Source organism: Phoxinus phoxinus, assembly GCF_949152265.1.
Source record: "Phoxinus phoxinus genome assembly, chromosome: 10".
In the NCBI taxonomy this organism is placed as follows: domain Eukaryota; kingdom Metazoa; phylum Chordata; class Actinopteri; order Cypriniformes; family Leuciscidae; genus Phoxinus; species Phoxinus phoxinus.
The window spans coordinates 15,151,181-15,173,403 of NC_136885.1; the positions used below are offsets into that span (position 1 = coordinate 15,151,181).

The window sequence follows — 22,223 nt, forward strand, 5'->3', positions numbered from 1 at the left end:
CCAGCATATTCCACAGCACGTGACAGCGAGGGGGGACAATGTCACCGTTCACCCCCCACATCACAAAAAAAGACCAAGCTGTCACTCAAATATCATACACATGCACTCACACAGTAATAAAACATCAACATAGTGATGGTATAATTAGATATCCGTTTAATTGCATGATTCAGTTTTGTGATCAATTAATATTCAGTCAGAATCAGTTTATATTATTATATATTAAAATGTTTTATCTCACCACACTTAAGATAACAAAACAACAAAAGTCCAAACACTATATACTTTAGCAAATGATTCATTGTTTTCACAAATGGTCCTGTGTTTATTTGTCCTTTTATTATTGTTACTATTTTTGAATGTGTGTTTGTGTATACCACCGCTCACTCTTAGGCCAAAGAAGAACGTAATTCTAGCATATTCTCAACATATTAATAACATAACAAGTGGGATTCATCACTAGATCCCACACGCTTACAAAAAAAATGTTCCATGGGGTTCTATAGAACCCAGAGAATTAAAGAACCCTTTATGCCAAAAAAGGGTTCCATACAAGGAGAAACTTCTTAAATGTTTGCATAATATTTTTATAATTAATGGGTTATTTCATTTTTTCTAGTAATAAAGCATAAGAGCTTGTGTCACAAAATCACAATATATGTACTTTTATTTTGATATTATTTTGTCTTATTTTGCCTGTGTTCAGTTCCAGTGTGCTTAGTTCCTGTTTATTTGGTTGTCATAGTTATTCATGTTTTCAATGTTTAATTGATTAGAGCTCACCTGTTGTATATTATGTTCATCATCCTGTATTTAAGCGCTTCAGTTTCTTCTGTTATTGTCTTGTGTTAATGTTATCTTTGTTAAGTTCCTACTAGTGCTTATTAAATTTTATTTAATCGATCATCTTTGTCAAGCCAGCGCAATGCAGCGTGTACAGTAAGGCATGATTAAAGGGTTAGTTCACCCAAAAATGAAAATAATGTCATTAATGACTCACCCTCATGTCGTTCTAAGCCCGTAAGACCTCCGTTCATCTTCGGAACACAGTTTAAGATATTTTAGATTTAGTCCGAGAGCTTTCTGTCCGTCCATTGAAACTGTATATACAGTATACTGTCCATGTCCATAAAGGTAAAAAAAACATCATCAAAGTAGTCCATGTGACATCAGTGGGTTAGTTAGAAGTTTTTGAAGCATCGAAAATACTTTTTGGTCCAAAAATAACACAAAATAAGACTTTATTCCGCATTGTATTCTCTCCCGGGTCTGTTGTCAATCCTTCACAGTTACGCTGATGGCGTAAGACGCTGATGACGTGTATTTCTGGTGCGCCCGAGCTTCGTTTACAGTCTGAGGGAAACGCACGCTGTAAAAGTGTCTCATCCGCGACATGCACATTTACGCACCATTAAAAAAATGATATCCACGCAAACAATGTAGAATAGCTTGAATATAGCGTGCGTCTCCCTCAGACTGTAAACGAAGCTCGGGCGCACCAGATAACACGTCATCAGCGTCTTCCGTCAGCAGCGTCACTGCGGAGTCCTGAACGCAGATTCACAACAGACCCGGGAGAGAATACAATGCTGAATAAAGTCTTATTTTGTGTTATTTTTGGACCAAAAAGTATTTTCGATGCTTCAAAAACTTCTAACTAACCCACTGATGTCACATGGACTACTTTGATGATGTTTTATTACCTTTATGGACATGGACAGTATACTGTATATACAGTTTCAATGGAGGGACAGAAAGCTCTCGGACTAAATCTAAAATATCTTAAACTGTGTTCCGAAGATGAACGGAGGTCTTACGGGCTTAGAACGACATGAGGGTGAGTCATTAATGACATTATTTTCATTTTTGGGTGAACTAACCCTTTAAGCTTAATTCATCAAATTGAATTAAAATGTAATTAAAGCAAAAATCATTAAATCTAAATCCATAAAATGATCCCATGATGGAAGAGGCTTATATGAAGCGCCTGACAGAACCTTTTCTTCTAAGAGCGTGCATATGTTTTGTAAGAAATAACTTCTCTTTATTTTGTTAGGCTGCTACACTCCACAAATACTTACTATGTTATTTAGAAAAACTCATACATAGTCTAAGCAATATGGTACTTAAAAAATCATATATAATATTCATATAATAAAGTGGTGTGGATATTTTTTATATTTTGTTTTTATATAGCACTACAGTATGTATTAATCTATAGCGTTGATGTTAATGCTTTCCAGCCTTTTTTTTATAATGTTCAATCTGAAAACAGATTTAAATAGTTTTCCCTCTTTTGAGAGGAGAGGCTCATTCATCAAATTATTATTTTTGGTGGTGGTGATCTTTTTCCAGGAAGCAATCTGTTATCAAATGTTTTTGCAATTCAACTGGTTAAAGGTCACTTATTAATATATACGAAAAGGAATTCATCAATGCTTTAAATGCAGAAGATGTGATACCTGCTATTGAAAGGGCTCTTACTGCAACCTCGGGTGCTTCAATGGTGTCTGATGTTTCCAGGTTTTCATTTAATATAAATGGAAATAAATGTAATGCACGGTCCAAATGGCTGATTCTGATATGAATGATTATTACAACAAATTATTTTTTATGAGCAAATTATTCAATGAGGCAGTAGGCAGTTTATTACTACAGTAGCCTATATATACATATTTATTTATTAACAAAGAAACATGGGGAAAATCCTCCATCAAAATCATAGCAGAACATCTGTATTGGGGAAAAATTGGGTAAAATATATAAAAAATACTCTTACTCTATAGTCAAAATTCTAATTAAATGGCATTGTTATACAAAATCTATATATAATAATAATAATGCCTGCCATATGCCACCAAATATGGCACAGCATTGTATTTGTATTTTTCACTATTTCTTGCAATAGTGAAATGTATGTAAAATTACATGTATTTTATATTACTAATATAATGTGCAAATCAATCTCTTCAATTCAATCTTCATTTTATAAGCAGCTGGTACACGTGGTTGCTTTGTGAAAATTTGGAAACAGAATACAAAAGCTGGAACAACTAATGACAATGACAAACAGATAAATATTTTGAAGGGAAACAATTATGGCAATATTCCAGCAGTACCCGAAAAGGCAGTTATTTAACCTCTGAATGTGTTCCTATAAAAATATAGAACTTTAAATTGAATCTCATCTGTAGATCTTTTGGTCCGATTTCTGTGAACTTTGTGACTTGAGTTCTTCATCCTGCATATGAACCTTGTAAGATACAGAATTGAGTTCTTGAACCGAGGCACTGGGCTGTTTTTTGCAGCAGCGGTCTCGTATGGCTCTGAATACAGCAGTGCCGGGTACAGACAGACTTGGGATCCCAGCCAGGAAAAAGATGATTACATAGACCCAAGATGGATATGGCTTCTTCTCTAGGGTTGGGAAATTTTCCTATCAATGAGAACAATATTTTTTTAATCAATTCCAAAAGTAGTGCTTTGCATATTACAGTTTTTGCAATGAGAATCGGCTTATGTTAAATTGATAAGCTTGTAAATTACCGATTCAGGGTCCCAGGCACTGTAGAAGACTTCCTTGGTGACAACGGTGGAAAAGTAGAAGATGAAAATGGCTAACATGATGAGGGGACTAATGAATCTCCACGTGGCTTGCCAGAAGATATTAGGCTTGTGTCCAATCATAAATATCAGGTCTTCATTGAACCTGTTCATAAACAGGAGACACAATCATTTATGGCTGATTTCAGTGAGCTTTATCTGAACAATAAAGTCATAAAGTCATTGTCTAGTTACTGTGAAAACATCCGTGAATTGCTGATACATGATCAAACTGTTCTGCATACTGTAAATGTGTCTTCCTATAATTAGTTCCCATCATGTGTTCAAGAAGTGGTAAAAAACATTAAACTGCAAAAGTACCGGTAGTGACCTACCGGTCTATCCCATAGACGTAAACGACTCCAATCATCTCAGAAAAAGCAATGATGAGGAGGGGAATCGAGCCAGCGAAGTTGTCGAAAAGGGCTAGCCAGTAGTTCCCGGAGCCCTGCACAAATATAAGCCCAACCAGGCAGCAGACCAAGCACGTCACCCCTGTCGTCAACAATAAAAGGAAGAATTTAAGCTACTTCTGAAACAATATCATCACTGGGGTGGAAGTGTGTAAAACCTGCAATACATTCTTCACTTAAATTGTCATTGATGGTTCCATAAAGAACCTTTAAAGGGTTAATTCGCACAAAAATGAAAATTCTGTCATTACATACTCACCCTCATGTCGTTCGGGTACCCATAAGGCTTTCGTTAATATTCGGTGAACAAATAAAGATCTTTTAGATTAAATCTGAGAGCTTTTTGCCCCTCCATTGACAGCCTGCGCAACTACCACTTTCAAGCCCCAGAAAGGTAGTAATGACATCATTAAAGTAATCCACGTGACTCCAGCAGTTTAACCTCAATCTTATCAAGCAACATAAGTGATTTGTTTGCTAAAAAAACAAACGTATTTAGCACTTAATTTACTAAATATTAATCTCCAACAGGTGTGGCTTAATTAAATTGAGGTTAAACCCTCAGAGTCGCATCGTGTACTGTAATGATGTGTTACTTTTTTAGGGCTCTAAAGTGGTAGTTGTGTAGGCTGTCAATGGAGGGACAGAAAGCTCTAACATTTAATTAAAAATATCTTCATTTGTGTTCAGAATGATGAACAAATGTCTTATGGTTTTGGAACGAAATGAGGGTGAGTAATTAATGACAGAATTTTAATTTTTGTGTGAACTAACCCATTAACATTTATGGAACCTTTCCATTGAACAAAAGGTTCTTTATGGTGTAAAAGGGTTCTTTAGATGATCAAAATGTCCTTCACACAAGAAAAAATTCAGCTGAACCAAAAATGGTTCCTCTGGAAGTTTTTTGGGAACCTTTCTTTTGAAGAGTGTTTATAATCACAGAGTCTTCTGTATACCTGAAATGACCTCTTTGGGCCAGCTTTTAGGAAAGACCTTCAGGTCCTGCAGGGGAACCAGAACACCCTCAATGTTGCCAAACATGGAGGACAGGCCGAGGCAGAAGAGCATGATGAAGAACAGGACGGACCAGAGAGGAGACAGTGGCATCTTAGTGATGGCCTCAGTGAACACAATGAAGGCCAGACCTGTTCCTTCCACACCCTGTGAAAGTGTGAAAACTACTGGTTTATTTCAATCCCACAATTACTGTATTAAATCTTTGGGTGAATAATGAAATTCAAAACACAATTCCATGTGACCAATCAGAGCAGAGCATTCTCTTAGAAAGGAGGGGTTTAGAGATACTGAATTCTTTATCAAACCGGTTTAGACACTGTGAGAAAAGAGGTGATGCTGCAACGCATCACAAGTAAATTAAAGTGTTTTTTTTATTTTATTTTTTACCTTGGATGCATGTAAAACTATTGTTCAGTAAGCGACCTCCAAAAAAAAAAGCAGAACCTTTTAAAATAGCATAAAAGCACTTTAAATGATATGCCTAAACTAAAAGTAAAAGTAAAGGAATGCTGTACATTTATTTCTCATAAAATTGATAATATTAATACTCATGTTGGATAGAGAGGATAGACCCACACATAAAGATCCTGGTGATTTTATTTCAATAATTCATTCTAATATCAAAGTTAAAGTCGCGGAAGATTTTTTGTTCCGTATTGTGATGTACATCCATGTGAAATGGATTATCAAAAAAGAAAAAGAAATATAAGGTCTATGTATCGGTTGTTGATTGGATGGAGGCAGATCTGAACGCAAGCTTGCAGATTTTAAGAAAGAGACTGGGTTTAAGAGGAGTGAATAACTGGAGAAGTCCAGCATATGTCACCAGAGAGAAAGCTGACATTTCACTGAAAGATCAAGTTAAAATTGCGAGGTCAAAAAAAAAAAAGAATCGTTCACAATGAGATCAATAACATGCATTTAGAAAATAGATTTTAAATGTAATATTTATTATAATAGATTTTGTTTTTGATGTTTTTTTAATGCAAATTAACATAAGTTTGTATAATAATAATAATTATTTTTAAATTGTAAATAAATTAACAAAAAATATTTTATGTTAATAATAATGCTTTTATGATACATTGGTAAATTAGCTAAATGACACATTTTATACACATTTAATTTATTACAGGTATATTTGTATCTCTTTTAGTGATATTTGTCTTGGAAGTCCTAGATATTGTAATTTTGGATGGGCATCACCATCCCTACACTGTACCTCACTAAGAAAGCTGTTTAGATCACAGGTCTTCAGGGCCAGGTTGCCGATGATGTTGGAGTTTGTAGTATTGAGGCTCTGGAGAACCTCTTGATAGTTGCTCTCATTGATGCTTCCTTCTGGCAGGTCAAACGTGTTCAGAAGAGCCAAGATGTTCCTGCAATACATGGGCAATATGCTATATATTCTAGTTTAAATACATTAAAACACTTTTACAAGAAGGTTTACAATTTTAACAGAAGTTAATACATTGGTGATGTAACAACATCTTGGTGTTAGTTAATTAACTAATTATTCATGTTAAAAATAAGATATTACCGCATGTATAAACAACATAAACTAAGCTTAAGCCAAAAACTAGCTTAAACTAAGCCAACAAAGTCGTGCTCTCGACTGTGCGCGAGATGGAGCGGAAAATGAAGTATGCACGGGTCTTAATGCTGTAAAAGTGGTTTTCATATTTATTTTATATTAGGGTCATTGCTACAGTTTGGTGGATTTTATGTCCCCATAAAGCAATACTGCATATTTTAATTTGCATATCGAATTTCAAGCCACAGTTTTCCATGCAAATATCTCATTAACAAAAAAATCATTATGATTAGTAAGCTACCTAAGAATAATTTTGCCATTTTGAGTATAGTTTAAACATATACTTTACTGAGTTTGTCTAATTTACTAGCCCTTCAAAATCTTAAGAATATGCCCATAATCACATGACCTGCTGGAAGTGACATCATATCCTTGGAGGGAAAGCAACTCCGGGGCTGTGTTCGATATCGCCCCCTATACACTCATTCACTATTCCCACTAATATAGTCGAATTAAAGGAGTGAATGAAAACAAGTGAGTAAGTTTGGACACTGAGTGCTCCGGAAGGGCTGCTCCTTTTGCATAGTTTGTGCTTGCTGTTTAATAATTATTTGAAACATAGCAAACTGGCAGCTCCAGTATTTATCTTGAACTCTGTCATGGAAACTAGCATGTATAAACCGAAATTAAACAATTTAATAATCAATTAAAGGGGTGGTTGATTATGATTTCACTTTTCTAACTTTAGTTTAGTTTGTAATGTTGCTGGTTGAGCATAAACAACATCTGCAAAGTTGCAATGCTCGAAGTTCAAAGCAAAGGGAGATATTTGCTTTTAAATAAATAGTTTTTTAAGGACTACAACAAACGGCTGGTAGGGACAGACATTGCTCCCGGGTTAGTGACATCACCAACCCTCGCCCCCGGAGCACAATTTATAGATTGTCATGACAGAATATGCTAATCAATAGAAGATAACTATAAGCTACTTAAATTCATCAACTAACCATTCAGAAATGTCCTGTTGCTTCTACAGTACATGTTGTCACTTCTTCTTGAGTCTCTCCATTGTCTGAATCCGGTTTGAACATAAAAGGCTAAAAGTTTTTGAAATTTTCAGTGTGTGTAAAAGGACAGGAGCTCTTGAAGCTCCGCCCCCTGTGCTGGGAGCAGCAGCTCATTTGCATTTAAAGGGACGGTGCGTTTTTGCTCACCCTCAAAAGGTTTTTACAATTTTAACATGCTATATAAAAATATCTGTGGGGTATTTTGAGCTAAAACTTCACATACACACTTTGGGGACTTCAAAGACTTATTTTACATCTTGTGAAAAGGGCATTATTTCACCCCTTTAAAAAAGGAATTTATACCTGCATGATATTACGCTGTAGCCACATTGGACCAGCGGTTTTGGAAATGAATGGATGGATGATTCAGCTGCATGCGCCATATTCTGGCGAGCTGTGGAAATTAATTCGGCACAAGCCCTCACAGTGCATTATGGGTATTTTCTGGCCATTGAGTGTACATCAGTTATATTAATATTATTGCGGTGCATTATGGAATTGAATGAGTGCACTCGATAACGGACAGGTTTTGGACACCACTACAAATGACTGTCCCCTCAAAAAGTGCCCTATTTAAGGGTATAGGGTGCGATTTCGGACACAGCCCAACAAAGTAAGAGTGCATCTCAATCAGCTCCTTAGTTCCCAAGCTTGTGAATCAGTATATCGTGTACACGAGACCGGGCACTGGGACAGTACAACGTCACGGCTGGTATTAATTAACATTTCCGGTAAGGAAGCATAGTGAGCATTGATGCTCCCTGGTTTTTGCAGTGAATTGTGGGATTTTTCAGAGAGCAAACATGCTGGAAAGAATTTGCGTTTGAGACAGCCCTTATAAAGGCTGAATCCCTGATCAGTGCCCTGACTACTGAACTAGGGAGCTGATTGAGACGCACCCAAGTATTTGGAGATGTATAAACCGTAGCATTTTCAGTACAACACCTTTTTTAACTAAAACCAGACATTTTTTATGCATTTAGCCACTCATTTACACGGTACCAGCGTTTTGAGGGCATGAAAACACAAACTTTTGAAAATGTAGACTACAATCACAAACATTTTTGCGTATTACGTGTTCAGTCTATAGGCACGTGCGAGTACTTTTTTCCTGAAATTTTGCCGCTTTATAGTCCAGGGTCACTTGTAGTAATAAAACAACCTCGTCGTCCGCCCGGACAAAATTGCTCTATGCTTTGGCCATCTTGCATTCACCGCTCTGTAGAACTAGAATGCATATGTGCACAGACTTGTAGTGTTTCTTTACAAAGTTATATCGCCAACTACTGGCCTGGCATGCATAACACAGCGGTTTTAGTTGTTTTAGTGAATCCGTTTGAACGTGGATCACTTTGACAACGTTGTCGCCTGTTCGTGAAACTTTTTAAAACGCGCAAAATACCTTTCCATTTTTAGTATTGTTGGCATCTAAACGTATCCTAAGTCATAAACTTCTCTATATTTTTCCTATTTTTTTAAGAAGACTTATATTAAAAGCATGAAGAAATGACATGTCCACCCTGTTGTGGCAATTTATACTGGACATCAAAATGTTTCTTTATTTAAAAAAATATGTAGCCTATATATTTGTATATGTCTATTATAATTCTTCCAAAATGTTAATATTCTGCTAGGAGGTGTTAGGCTTCATAAAACATCCACCCTGTTATACATATTGCATTGTAAAAATTTGACAATACCACATGTGAAATATTTGGATGATTAGGTTATTGAGCTTGAGTCCTAAACTTGACCAGTGTATTTTCAGATAGACATACATGTTCTCCCTCTTATAGATAAGATAATTTTAAAAATGGTTTTCAACAAACCTGCTCAGTCCAACATCCACCAAACTGTATGAATGCGTTGGAATGCCCCATTAGTTCATTCATATTCACATATTAGTTTATTGCATTAACTACAATAACATAAAAACATCAGTGCCAAGAGATACCAAAATAATCTTAAGATAAGATGGTAACAACAAATTAGTCACTTAAATGAGTGTCTTTTACAACATCTGTGGAATTTTCATGAATCACTTTTTCCCCAAACTGAAGGTCAGATGATAATGTTATGACAATAATAAGCACTTACCCGTCTACACAGACATCAAATCGCTCTGTAGCTCTGAAACCAATGATGGTGTAGATGACAGTGGCTGCGTAGATCGAGGTAAAGGCATTAATGATGGAGATGATAACCGCATCTTGCTCACAGTTATTGCTGATGGAAAGAGAGAGAATAAGTGTTAGATTGTTAATCATTGAGGTGTTTTCACAGAAAACTTGTAAGAATAAGTTGATTGTAAGAATAACAATCATTAGCTGTATTCTATAAAACCATCCAAAATATATTTGTATTTAGTCTCAACAGCTTCAACACACACATAAAAACACTAAAACAATGTACTTACTGCACAGAGTTATAGCTGGAGAAGGAGATGAGTCCTCCAAAAGCTAGAGAAAATGAATAAAACACTTGTGCACCTGCATCCAACCATGTGGTGGGGTTTGCTAACTCGTTTATCTGCACACAAGCACACAGGTTTGTTATTTATGATAGTACGGAATGTGGTTAAACTTTTTATTTGTTATAAAAGTTAATCTCTTTTGAATTTGTTTGACTTTGGCACTCACGTCTGGAGTGAAGAGGAACTTAATGCCGTCAACGGATCCTTTCAGAGTCAGTCCTCTGATCAGGAAGATCGTAAGGACTAAGTACGGTAACGTAGACGTCACATAAACAGCCTTGGAGGAGAGGAAATAAAATCTGATGATAAATACTTTGGGAACAGTGAGTTCAGACTTAACATTGCGTGGCTCTTGATTTAGAGATAAACACTTTGGACATTCTGGAATTATAAGCCTCTTTATTGCAACAGTTGAAACAAAACCATCTGCTTAATTGTTCACAAGAGCTGTAAAGCTGTAAAACTGTTCTGTTTTGACATTTTTTACAAGCATGTGTCCTTCCTTACGATACATTATAGTGATCTTTATTCTTTATTTCAACATTCATTTATAGCATTCTCATGAAATAAAAAGGAATAACCTTTGACAACTGCATTGATTACTGTTTTACTGGTGGACCCGTCTTACTTGAGCACAAATTATTATAGATTTGTTTGATAATTATAGGCCTGATATTTGTCAAGGTTATGTTTAGTTTAATAATTTTTTTTGTTTTTGTTTCTTGTGTTTTATTGCAGTTTAATTCTTGATTTAACCTTATTAGTTACTCATTTGAGTTACTGTTTCTAGTTTAGTTGACTTTGTCTATCCACTGTATATAGACTTACATGTAATTGGTTCCCTGTTGGTTATTGTCTTTGGTTTGGTTATTCTACGAATCTCCTTGTTCATTAAAAGCTCTTTGTATTTATTACGTGAGTCTTGCATGTTGGAAAGCAACACAATATAACTTGACAATATTTAGTAACAATACTAATGTCTTAAATTCTTCACATTCAAACCTTCAAATCTTAGAGCTTTTATTTAGGCGGAATACTGGTGACATGCGGTAAATTTCTATCCACAGAAATTGTGTATGTTTAAAAAAGTGAACCCATATTAAAACACACATTATGAATGTGTTTATTAAAAGTGCTATTATATTTAAAGTGATACTTTGTTTATTTAGTAACTGTTGTTCATTATTGGCTGGACTAAATTCCAGGAGTGAGGAGCTCAATCTTTGTGCTTTTATTTGAGCTTTTATTTTGTCAGAACTTTTTGTGGGTAATTGTGGGAATGTGTAAATAAAGTGAACCACACATTTACACAACAGCGGTGTATTAAAAACGGAAACGTTTTTCCTTTGTGTTTTTCCGCGTACAGACGATAATGTTGTCAAAACGAGACCCATTCACACGGATCCACGAAACCGACTAGAACTGTATTATTCTGCCAGGCCAGTTACCACAGAAAAATGATGCGCCGACTGAACACGTAATACGCATGTGCGTGACATCAATTTTAACAAATTGTTTTTTACGGAGATGACAACGGTATCATTTTCATTTGCAAAAGCTTGCATTTTCAGGCCCCCAAAATGTAAATGTCGTGTAAAACTCACTGCACATACAGAGATGGAGTTTGTGAGAAGCAGTGTTTACTGTGAACTGTGCTCTGATGCTGAAAATACTGAAAACAAATCTTTTAACATTTGATTTAATTGCTAGCTTTCATCAACTCACAAACCCCCTGCAGTTTCTTCACAAACACCCATTTGGGAAACTCTGGATTACCAGAGTAACAAAAACTATGGACGTGCCATCATTCCGAATACATTCAGTGGAGATCTGATTCAGATTGTAAAATACAGTGCTGGCATTTGAGCAGCTCTACCTTTCCAGTGGTTTCGATCCCACGGATACAGCAGACATACAGCACTCCCCAGGCTGAGATCAGACAGAGGATCATCCACCATTGCAGATTCCCTGTCTCATCGATGGCAGCAGAAGTGTTAAGAGTCTTACGATACCAGAAATAATCCACAGGTGAGCTCCTCTCACACTCGGAAATTAGTCCTGCCAACAAAGAACAGTCATTGAACCTTGAACTAAATATCCATTCTAGCACTTTTAGTTCCTCCTCAGGATTTTCCCATTACCTGTCCTGTTTTCGTTAATGGGACACTGGCTCCAAGGTAGAGGGTCCTGGAAGGAGTTGAAGAAGTACCACATGACCCAGGCTATGATGGTGTTATAGTACAGACTGACCAGAAAGGACACACACATAGACGCAATACCTGTAAAACAGAACATGTTAGCTTGTACACAGGAAGTAACATGCAGTTGTGTGAGTAAATGTATTATAGTTGCTACTCTGGCTACTTTGTACTTTGACTGAGTATTAAGGATATTAGCAACCTTTACTCTATAACCTTAACCTTTATTTTTTTTAAATTGGTATATACATACAATTTTATTGTTTGCAGGGCCTAAAACTATACGTTTTTGCCACACCTGCCAATGCCCGGTGACAGAAGAAAATGTACTGGCCATATTTTTTTTTTTTTTACCGGCCATGAAACTGTTTTGGCAAAAACAGGCAGTTATGACACCACAATTGTAGATACCAGTGAACATTCAGTGTAATCGATGCCAGAGTATTCGGTTGGTTATTTTGATGATTAAGTAGTTAGATGTTTCAGAGGCTGTTGTATTGATTGCCATATTGAGGTGTTCAGTTTTATTTAGACTTTAGAAAATAAACGTGATTGCTCTCCTCACAAATCAACCGTTTCTTATTATTCACTGATTAGGTGTTGAGGACTTAGCGCATCTTTGAGCCTATATTCTGTAAAATACTGAAGTATTGTTAAAATCAGATACTCAAGTGGTATTATAATTAATAACTTGTTATGGAATCTTCACTGTAAGGTATCTGCACTTTTACATGGTTTTCAGGCACTCTTCTTTACACCTCTGGTAACATGTCTGCCTGCCTGTCTGTCTGTCTGTCTGCCTTCCTGCCTGCCTGTCTGTCTGTCTGTCTGTCTGTCTGTCTGTCTGTCTGTCTGTCTGTCTGTCTGTCTGTCTGTCTGTCTGTCTGTCTGTCTGTCTGTCTATCTATCTATCTATCTATCTATCTATCTATATTATATTTTATATTTAATATTTTGCTCACCAACTCCAAGCATGTAGGGGTTAATAGTTCTCCAGACCCCCACACTGCCTTTCCTTAGCCGCTGACCAATGGCAAACTCCAGATGAAGAAGAGGGATTCCCTCAAAAACCAGCAGGATTAAGAAGGGAATCATAAAGGCCCCTGAAAGAAAAGGTCTTTTATTTTGATTCAGCATGTCATTGAGTGGTTTTGTGTTTTCTGCAGCCACTGTGATTTTTACAATATACTTAATAGTGAAATGGCTTTTTGGACAAGAGAAAATTGTAGTGTGGGAATTGTTGACGTTGGATGGTTGTGGTTTGCTATTGCTGTGATGTCATGAGAGTGATGCCCTTGCGCTAGTAAATGGTAATCAGAAAAGAGATGTTGTTGAAAAGGGGAGGGGAAGTTATTTTGATTAAAGATTTCAAGGGCACATGAATAAACGCATAGCTACATATACACATATATGTGTGTGTGTGCGCACGAATAAATAATTTATAATAAATACTGCAATATTCCAAAGAAAAAAAAGAACTGACCATTTTGATTTCATGGTGAATAATGTGCAAATTTGAATTAAGATTGCCTTAATAGATTTGATAAAATCGTAGGCTACGTGAAATATATTACTCATTCTGTTGTACATTTCCATTAAGGCTTTTTTTATACTTAAAAGGAGCAAAGTCATTTCCAGAACTGTCAGCCATTTTCACTGTAGTTGAGTTAATGGTTGTCTGCGACGCAGTGACCCTTTGAGGTTTTCTCACTTGAAGTGATCTTACCATGCTGTCTAGTTACCCTTGACCTGAGGGCTGTTAAAAAAGGACATACTGTACATTTATTGCACTTGCAGGAAACCTGTGAAAACTAATATGTCATTTTAAGAGCCTAAGTTTTGATAGCATCTCATAAAAGAAAATCCATTACACAAATTTATACCAGAGTAATCATAGTTCATAGCCATCTCAAAGAACATAGCTACATATTCACTAAAATTAATGTACTACTGTAAAGTCATAATAAATGAAGGCAGGATCCCCTTAAAACAGCATAAAAAGTGTTCAGAATATTAATTTGTTTAATTCTGATGCAATAACAATAACTTTAATAACTAAGGTATTTTAGAAGCTCTGGTAATCATTGCAAACATTTATTAATGTTTGTATTTAGGGGTGAATTCAGGTAAATTGGGACACTTTTCCATTGAGTATAATATTAATAAATAATTTATTAATCCAATTTAATTCATATTAATGATGTTATTTCAACTATGGAGAGAGGGACACCCTTTAAACACACCTTTCTTTCACAGTTTGTTTAATTGGACAAACTAGTGAAAGTATGAGATAATTATAGATTTGTATCAAATAATAATAATTCTACAGCATTATTAATCTTAGTTCATGTTTATGTCAACAGTTACATTATTAAAATCAAAAGTTGTGTTTGTTAACATTAGTTAATTTACTGTGAACTAATGTGTATTTTTATTAACTAACATAAAAAGTGTATTGCTCATTGTCAGTTATACATTAACTAATGTTAACAAATGAGACCTTATTATAAAGTATACTATTTTTCTTAACCTTAACTCATTCAAATTATATATTGTGTTCAAAAATGTTCTGTAAAAACGCATTTAAAATTATTTTGAAATGAAAGACAATTTTTTTCTGCTAAGGCTAATTTTATAGTTGCAATTTATGTATCCTAAATAAATAAATATACATTTAAAAATACTTTAAAAAACTGTCTATTTTTCTTTGTTTACTTCACATATCAATATCTCATATTTAATCTCTGGTGTGCTCTTCATTAACACTGTTCTGGTAAACAAGTACACAAAAACTGTTGTTGTGAATGCCGCAATTGAGGAACATCATTTGTGTAAAAGTTGTCATTTTCACAACAAATTTTGAAGTGGTTTATGCTTATCTAGTCTTTTGGAATTTTTTTTTTTTCTATGGTGGATTTTCATATAGTTTAAGACTGAAAGTATGGGATTGGCACAAGGCTAAAACAATAATATTTGCATAAAATCCATTTGAAAAGTTGGGAATGTTTATAAGATAAGCTAAATAACAAAAGCATGGCAAATGGTTCACGGGACATTTTTAATGTGAGGTTCATATTACAAGAAGAACACAATTGAAATCTGCTAGTTTTAAGTGTATGCATTTTTTTATATGTATTTTCAACTGTTGGTTTTACAGTTGTGGTAATATACAGTTTCAATGGGAAATGCAAATAGATGTTGAACAAAGTCCACGTTTATTTCATATTCCTTATAAAAGCATTACCTCCTCGAAAATATATAGCCTACTATAACAATATTTATTATTATTTTTAACGTGCTGCTATATTTGGATGTATAATTAAATAAGTTTTTTGAGATGGCAAAATTTCTTAGATTTGCAAAGGGGGAATATAAAATCATACTGCTTTTGAACAGACAATTAAAAAATTTACAAACAAATGGTTGTTTCTTCTACTATGTAAAGCAAAAAACTCCCTTAAAAATACTTTTACTCTCACTATTTGCATCATATGAGAATTATACTTTCTTTTAATTGTTTTTCTAAACTCAACCAATTAAATTGGTCCAACACATTTAATTTAACCCATTATCCCACACCGGTGAACGGGTGTGAGAGCTGGACACTAAGAAAGGCAGAGGGCAGGAAAATTGATCAATTCGAAATGTGGTGCTGGTGGAAACTGTAACAAATACCATGCAACTGCAAACAACATAGAAGTACTGGATTGCATGAAACCAAAGACGTCACAAGAAGCTAAAATCTCTGTGACTGACTGTAGCCTGGTTATGCTTGCAAACTCGCTAATTCACAGTAATGCTGGGAATGGTCATTGGAATCAGAAGAAGGGGACAGCAAGGAACTCACTGGCTCAACGCCATCAAAACAGATGTGAACATTAAGCATGGAGATAGCATGAAGAATGATAGCCCATAAGGTCACTGAGAATGGGAAATGGTTAGAGCACCCCTAAATGCAAGTAAGCACTCACCTCCTCCATGACTCTGACACAAGTAGGGGAAGCGCCAGACGTTGCCCAAACCCACACAAAAGCCCACACAGGTCAGCATATACTGGGTTTTGTTGTCCCACTTGGGTCTGTCTCCAGCCTCCTCCACCTCCAGCCGTTCCAGCTCATCGTGGCTCAAGATCCGGTCGTCCAGGCCTGGGTTAGGCAACTTCAGCTTCATGGTCTCCTCGGCTCTCTGCAGGTTAGCTGTCGGTATCTTTGGCTGAATCTCGGTTGGTGTGGACTGCAGGGAGCTGTGCAGAGATAAGGACTTTCTGAGTGGATGGAGTGAGTATATGTAGTGAACTTTGGCATCATCCCACCAGGCCAGTGAGTCACAGTGTGCCTTGAAAATGGAGAAAATGTCCTGTCAGCTGAATACTTAGGAAAAAGGGCTGTGACTGAGACTGCGCATGGCAATAATTAATGTCTTATCAAAGATTGGGAATCCGATGACCTGCACATCCACTCATACACACGTCACTTCATACCAAATTCTTGTGGTTAATAACTAAAGATAATGATCTTTGTGACACAGAGATAAGTCAGTACCCAAGGTGTCAAAGATCCTTAACAGTCCAAACATCACACACAGAAATAGTCAAATTACAGATATTATACTTATTCAGCATACATAGTATCTCGTTTTCAATTAGTCATTAAAAGCAGTTCACTTTAAACCAACTTGATAAAGGATGATGTTTTTGTTATTTTTTCCTGTGATTCACATGAGGAAACCATATAGCGCTGGGACTGCAATGTGTTTATCAGCAACCTTCAATTCACAATTCACATAGTCAGGTATATATAATATACTGTAGGAATAACTTCTTTGCCAAAACAAACAAACACAACTCTCATTTTACTACAAAGAGTGAAGGACAAATAAAAAAAACAAAAATACATTCTAAGAAAAGTCTATAAAAACAATGTACTGTTTTAATAAGAAATAATTTTCTGTATTGATTTTTTTACATGTTTCCCCAGTTTTCCCCATATTTTGAATGATGCATTGTATTGGGTTATAGGAACTACCCTCATAAACTTAACAGATAATGAATGCCCTGCCAGAAAATTGCCAGTTTTCTTCTTAATTTACTTATTAATGGTGCTACTGTAGATATTTAAAGTTGGTATGGATTTATATTGTTATCTGGAAGTTTTAAAATTGACCTTCTGCAAGTGCATTTTGCAGGTGTTATTTTTAGGGGCTTTTATCAAATACTTGCTAAGTATGCTCGATGGTCACTGCTGATATCGAGGGTGAAAGGAGCGTAGGCGTAGGAGCCATGGCGACGGGTCGAGGGGGAGTGGAGTGCTCTGAGGCTGGAGGCGGAGCCACAGACTGGCTCCCACCAGTTTCAAGGTGAAACTGAAGGGAGGCAACGATGATTGGGTGGAGCGATCCAGCAAAAATAAAGTCTCCGAAACATTCTGGAGAGGTGGTGAGAGTGGGAGGTTGGGTGGGACCAGAGAATTAGAGACGTAACAGGCAGATTCAGATGGTAGCAAATCTGGGCAGAAAGTTAACCTCTACAAAATCAAAACAGTTTTCCCATGTACTTGCCAAAAACTCACTATCTGTGGGGAGAGGGTGGGCGGGGCCTTCATATTCCACTAGCACTCCCTCTACGACAGATGGTGCAGCCGGCTCGCACACCTGGTCAGACCCGCAATGCCCAGGCTCTGTGGTGATGTTCTGCTCGGTCGACCTTGTTGTTGCTGGCTCGAACGTATCGGCAAAGTCCCTCTCGCTGCCTGCGGTGGGCTCATGCTGCCGATCCTCGCAGTCGGAGTGGTTTTGGCTGGGCACTGGATACTCAGTGGGGCTGATGTCGTATTCGACAGGTCTGACGGTGAATGGCGATTTACAGGACACAAGCACCCACTCAAAAAATGTCATGGAGCTCACTTAAGGGCCTTCCCCGGACAACTGCGCTCTGTTAGCAGTGTTCAGGCTGATGAGCAGAAAGGTACAGAGGCAGTTGTCCATGAATGAGGTTTCATTGGTGATTCTGAGAAATTCCATTTGTGCCACGAGTGAGTTGTCCTTCTGTTCAAGGCACAACAGTGGTACAGCTGCTTTTCTGCCCGGGAACAGAAAAACAAACACAAACTTCAAACACTGAAAATAAAAGTTTCAAAAAACACGGCGGAAATCCGAAGTCTCGGTCTTGCCTTCTGTCACGGCATGTAGCGAACTCGAACATGAAGAAACAGGAGTGTTTTAAATATAAGTGTCAGGCAACAGGAACACAGAAAACATCTACATAGCATTAACGAGGCAAGACAAACTGAACAGAAACAGAAACTTCAAGTGATACTAGTGATAACAGATACTGTACTACTAGTGATAATAGGTAAACACAGCTGAATTAAATGACTAATCAATTAATAACTATGAAAATAAACTAAGGGAAACAGTGCAATCTGTAACCAAAGTCCAAACGTTGTGTGTGTGTCTACATTGTTTCAGTATTAAGCATTATACAAAAAAGCAAATAATCAATAATCTGCTGTAGATAGGTTACTAATTCATAAAGTGATAAGAATCCAGTTTTATGAAAAGATTATGAAGGTTATGAAAAAAATCTGGTCTTCCTGTGCTTTTACTGATCAGCTCGCGAGAGGGGTGGAGGATGAGCACCCCAATAGGACAGACCAAATGATGATGGCCTTGGCAAACGGATTACCAACAACGGCAAGGTGCATTTGCGGCAAGGTCTGCAAGAATGAGTGCTGCCTTAAAATTCATCAGGGCAAGATGAAATGCATGGTGCAGGAGAGCACAGCGCAGCGCACTGTGTAAGACGCAGGAGGAGCCTGGCCCGGAGACACCCCACAGTGCCCAGAACCTCTGAACGCAAAACTCTTCGGCTCCATACAGAGTAGTTCAGCAGCGTTGGATCAAGTGGAGTAAGGAGAAATTTAGACGAGAATACTGCGAGAATCATCACCACCACAGCAAAAGGAGATGCAGATAAACAACTTCAGACAGTGACTACCATCATTGTCGGTTTCGCAACAGAGAGGTTTGGCGTTGAAGATTGCAAGACCAAACTACACAATGAACCGAAGGGCAGACAAGATCCGCCAGCAGCAGCAAAAGATTTGAGTTTTGGCAAGACAGTTCAAGGCAGCAACTGAGGAGGAGAAACCACCACTCCCAGAGCTCCGCCACGGTATTAGGAAGGAACTCGTGACCCTGCGCAGAGTGGCACAGAAGGCGGCGTCAGAGAGAGAGAGAGCAAGGAAGAGAGCTGTCTTTATAGCCAATCCCTTCAAGTTCACAAAAAGCTTTTGGGGCACAAGCGAAGTGATCGTCTGACTTGTTCCAAGGAGGAAGTACCTGTACAACACCCTGAGTGACCCTCAAAGGGAGCAAAAGTTAGGGTCCCTCAGATACCTGTTGGACGTACCATCTTCCATGGTGCACTTCAACATCAGAGAGCTCACATTGAGGGAAGTGTAGGAGGTGGTTTCAGCAGCCGAAGTCAGCTCCTCTCCAGACCCCAGTGGTGCACCCTACAAGAGGTTGCTCTGAGCTCCTCAAGATCCTATGGAAGATCTTGCTAGTAGTGTGGCGTAGGGGCAGAGTAGCAAACCAGTGGAGGCACGCGGAGGGGGTCTGGATACTGAAGGAGGAAAACTCAACCAAACTGGAGCAGTTCAGATCCATCTCGCTTCTCAGTGTGGAGGGGAAGATCAGTGTCCTGGCCCGATGGATGACAGACTTCCTCCTCAAGAATGGTTACCTCGACACCTCTGTGCAATAAGGTTGCATTTCAGGAGTGCCGGGTTGCCTAGAACACACTGGCGTTGTCACGCAGCTGATCAGAGAGGCTCGCGAAGGAAAGGGAGACCTAGTGGTGCTTTGGCTTGACCTAGCCAATGCATACGGCTCCATTACCCACAAGCTCGTTGAGACAAACCTGGATCAACACCATGTACCTATAAATGCAAAGGACCTCATCCTGAACTACTACAGGAACTTCAGACTTAGAGTCACTTCAGGGAACTTACCATCAGAATGGCACCTGCTTAAAAAGGGGATCATAACTGGGTGCATCTGCAGGTCAATCTACAAAGCTATGGCCAACAATAAACATAGCTGCCACCGGCAGAACATCACCTTTGTCAAAGCCGGTGAGCAGCCACATTCACATCCCAACAATAAGCATAGCTGCCACCGGCGGAACATCACCTTTGTCAAGGCTGGTGATGGCTGGAAGGCACGCTGTGAGCACATTGAAGTTGGGTGTAGAGACTTTACTGGTCGGTCACTGTGTAAGGGTCAACACGCTGCTTGGCATTACTGGTGTTGCGAAGATGAAAGCCATTAAGTCCACTATGAAGGCTACAGAAAGGGCGTCCAGATGGCTGTGGCTAAAGAGGAGCGATCTGTGGGCCAGTGCTGGTGGGGCACAAGCCAGGGTCTGATCAACCCTGGCTCGGTCACCTGGGTGAGGCTGTATGATGTTGAAAGAGACCCGAAACACCCAATGACCTCAGGAACATCACTGAAGATGTGTCGCAGCGCATCCTAGGATGTATATTTGACGACACACACACACACACACACACACGCACACGCACACACGCACGCACGCACGCACGCACGCACGCACGCACGCACGCACACACACACACACACACACACACACACACACACACACATAAACTCTTGATATATATATATATATATATATATATATATATATGTATCCATCTATCAAGAGTATATTGGGTGTGTAGGTCATCAATATGAATGTGGCATTTAAATGGCAGTGTTTCCCGAATGAAACAAAAGAGCTGTTAGTTTTGAATGATGTGTGTATGTAGAGAACTGTGTTTAGAGTTTAGCAAAATTATTGTTTTACAATATCAAACGGAGTGTAAAGTGTATAATGTGCTTGTAGTTTTGCAGACTTGGTCTGAAGATTCGGTACACAAGTGAATTTCACTGAGTGAGTCTCAAGTTCCATTTTTAGTATCTAAGCAACTTTAAAAAACTGTACATTTTTCTCTTCGTTTACACTGACACCTAGCGTTATTGCTGTGTAATTGCATCACAGTAACCAAAGGAAACTGGCGAGCGCAGGTGGTCAATCAGTTTTTGGGTCAATAAATGTTGTTCAGGCCACATGTGTAAACATCACTCCTCCCAAATACGTCAGCATACGGAAGTTTAGTAGCCTTGCCACACACATCCATATAGCCTACTGTTTATGCACACATCACGAGCAAGAAGCAAGACTGGAGCAACCATAGACAGCATGGAGCAACCGACCGGGATACTCAAACTACCGTAATTTTACATGCAGGGCATGCCTATGCAAAGAAAAGAGCATTGGATATAACATTTCGGTGCTTGACATTCATGGAAATGGTGGAATCAGTCACATTTGCGTATAGGACGAGAATAATAGATTGGATTTATATCAGTTTCCCCCCCAGAGACAGCTTTGTGTGATGGAATGTGCTTACACAATCAGATAGCAATTCGATATCAAGAGGAATGAAGTGTTGAAAACGTACTTTGTCGGACGCTGAAACAGATGCCATATTTACTAAGCAAAGTAGCAAACATATAGTTTAGGTGTAGGCTACTATGAGTGCTAATATGCTTACAACTAATTAGGGTGAGATGTTGTGAGAGAATATATATTTTTTAATGTTGCAGTTCCTCGTGAAATCCTTGGCAAAGATGGTTCTTTTCTGAAATGTGCACTAGTAGGCCTATACCTAAAAGTGTGTGTGTGTGTGTGTGTGTGTGTGTGTGTGTATATATATATATATATATATAGGCTATATATATATATATATATATATATATATATATATATATATATATATATATATATATATATATAACAACATAGCCTAGCCTATAGTTGATAGTTGAAATGTTTATTATAGGCTATAA

The 22,223-nt window shown here is 37.7% G+C and overlaps 1 protein-coding gene across 1 annotated transcript; it reads right to left on the reverse strand.

Moving 5' to 3' along the window:
- Nucleotides 1–2,627: 2,627 nt before the first annotated feature.
- Nucleotides 2,628–21,935, reverse strand: slc6a19b (solute carrier family 6 member 19b). The gene is made up of 13 exons (XM_079624683.1): nucleotides 21,836–21,935; nucleotides 16,280–16,643; nucleotides 13,271–13,411; nucleotides 12,252–12,389; nucleotides 11,987–12,168; nucleotides 10,277–10,387; nucleotides 10,054–10,166; nucleotides 9,735–9,863; nucleotides 6,259–6,415; nucleotides 4,976–5,180; nucleotides 3,939–4,098; nucleotides 3,547–3,709; nucleotides 2,628–3,436 (listed from the first exon to the last, which is right to left on the reverse strand). Exons 1-13 carry the CDS (start codon nucleotides 21,860–21,862, stop codon nucleotides 3,185–3,187), a joined length of 2,142 nt encoding a protein of 713 aa, XP_079480809.1. The 5' UTR covers nucleotides 21,863–21,935; the 3' UTR covers nucleotides 2,628–3,184.
- Between the last annotated feature and the right edge of the window lie 288 nt (nucleotides 21,936–22,223).

What these genes read in the sequence shown, in the direction of transcription:
- slc6a19b (XM_079624683.1), bottom strand. Translation starts at nt 21,862, where the DNA reads ATGGCATCTGTTTCAGCGTCCGACAAA. An exon ending in CTGTTTCAGCGTCCGACAAA is followed by an intron (nt 16,644 to 21,835) that starts GTACGTTTTCAA and finishes TCCATTTTCAAG; the next exon opens with GCACACTGTGACTCACTGGC. An exon ending in CCCCTACATGCTTGGAGTTG is followed by an intron (nt 12,390 to 13,270) that starts GTGAGCAAAATA and finishes TCTGTTTTACAG; the next exon opens with GTATTGCGTCTATGTGTGTG.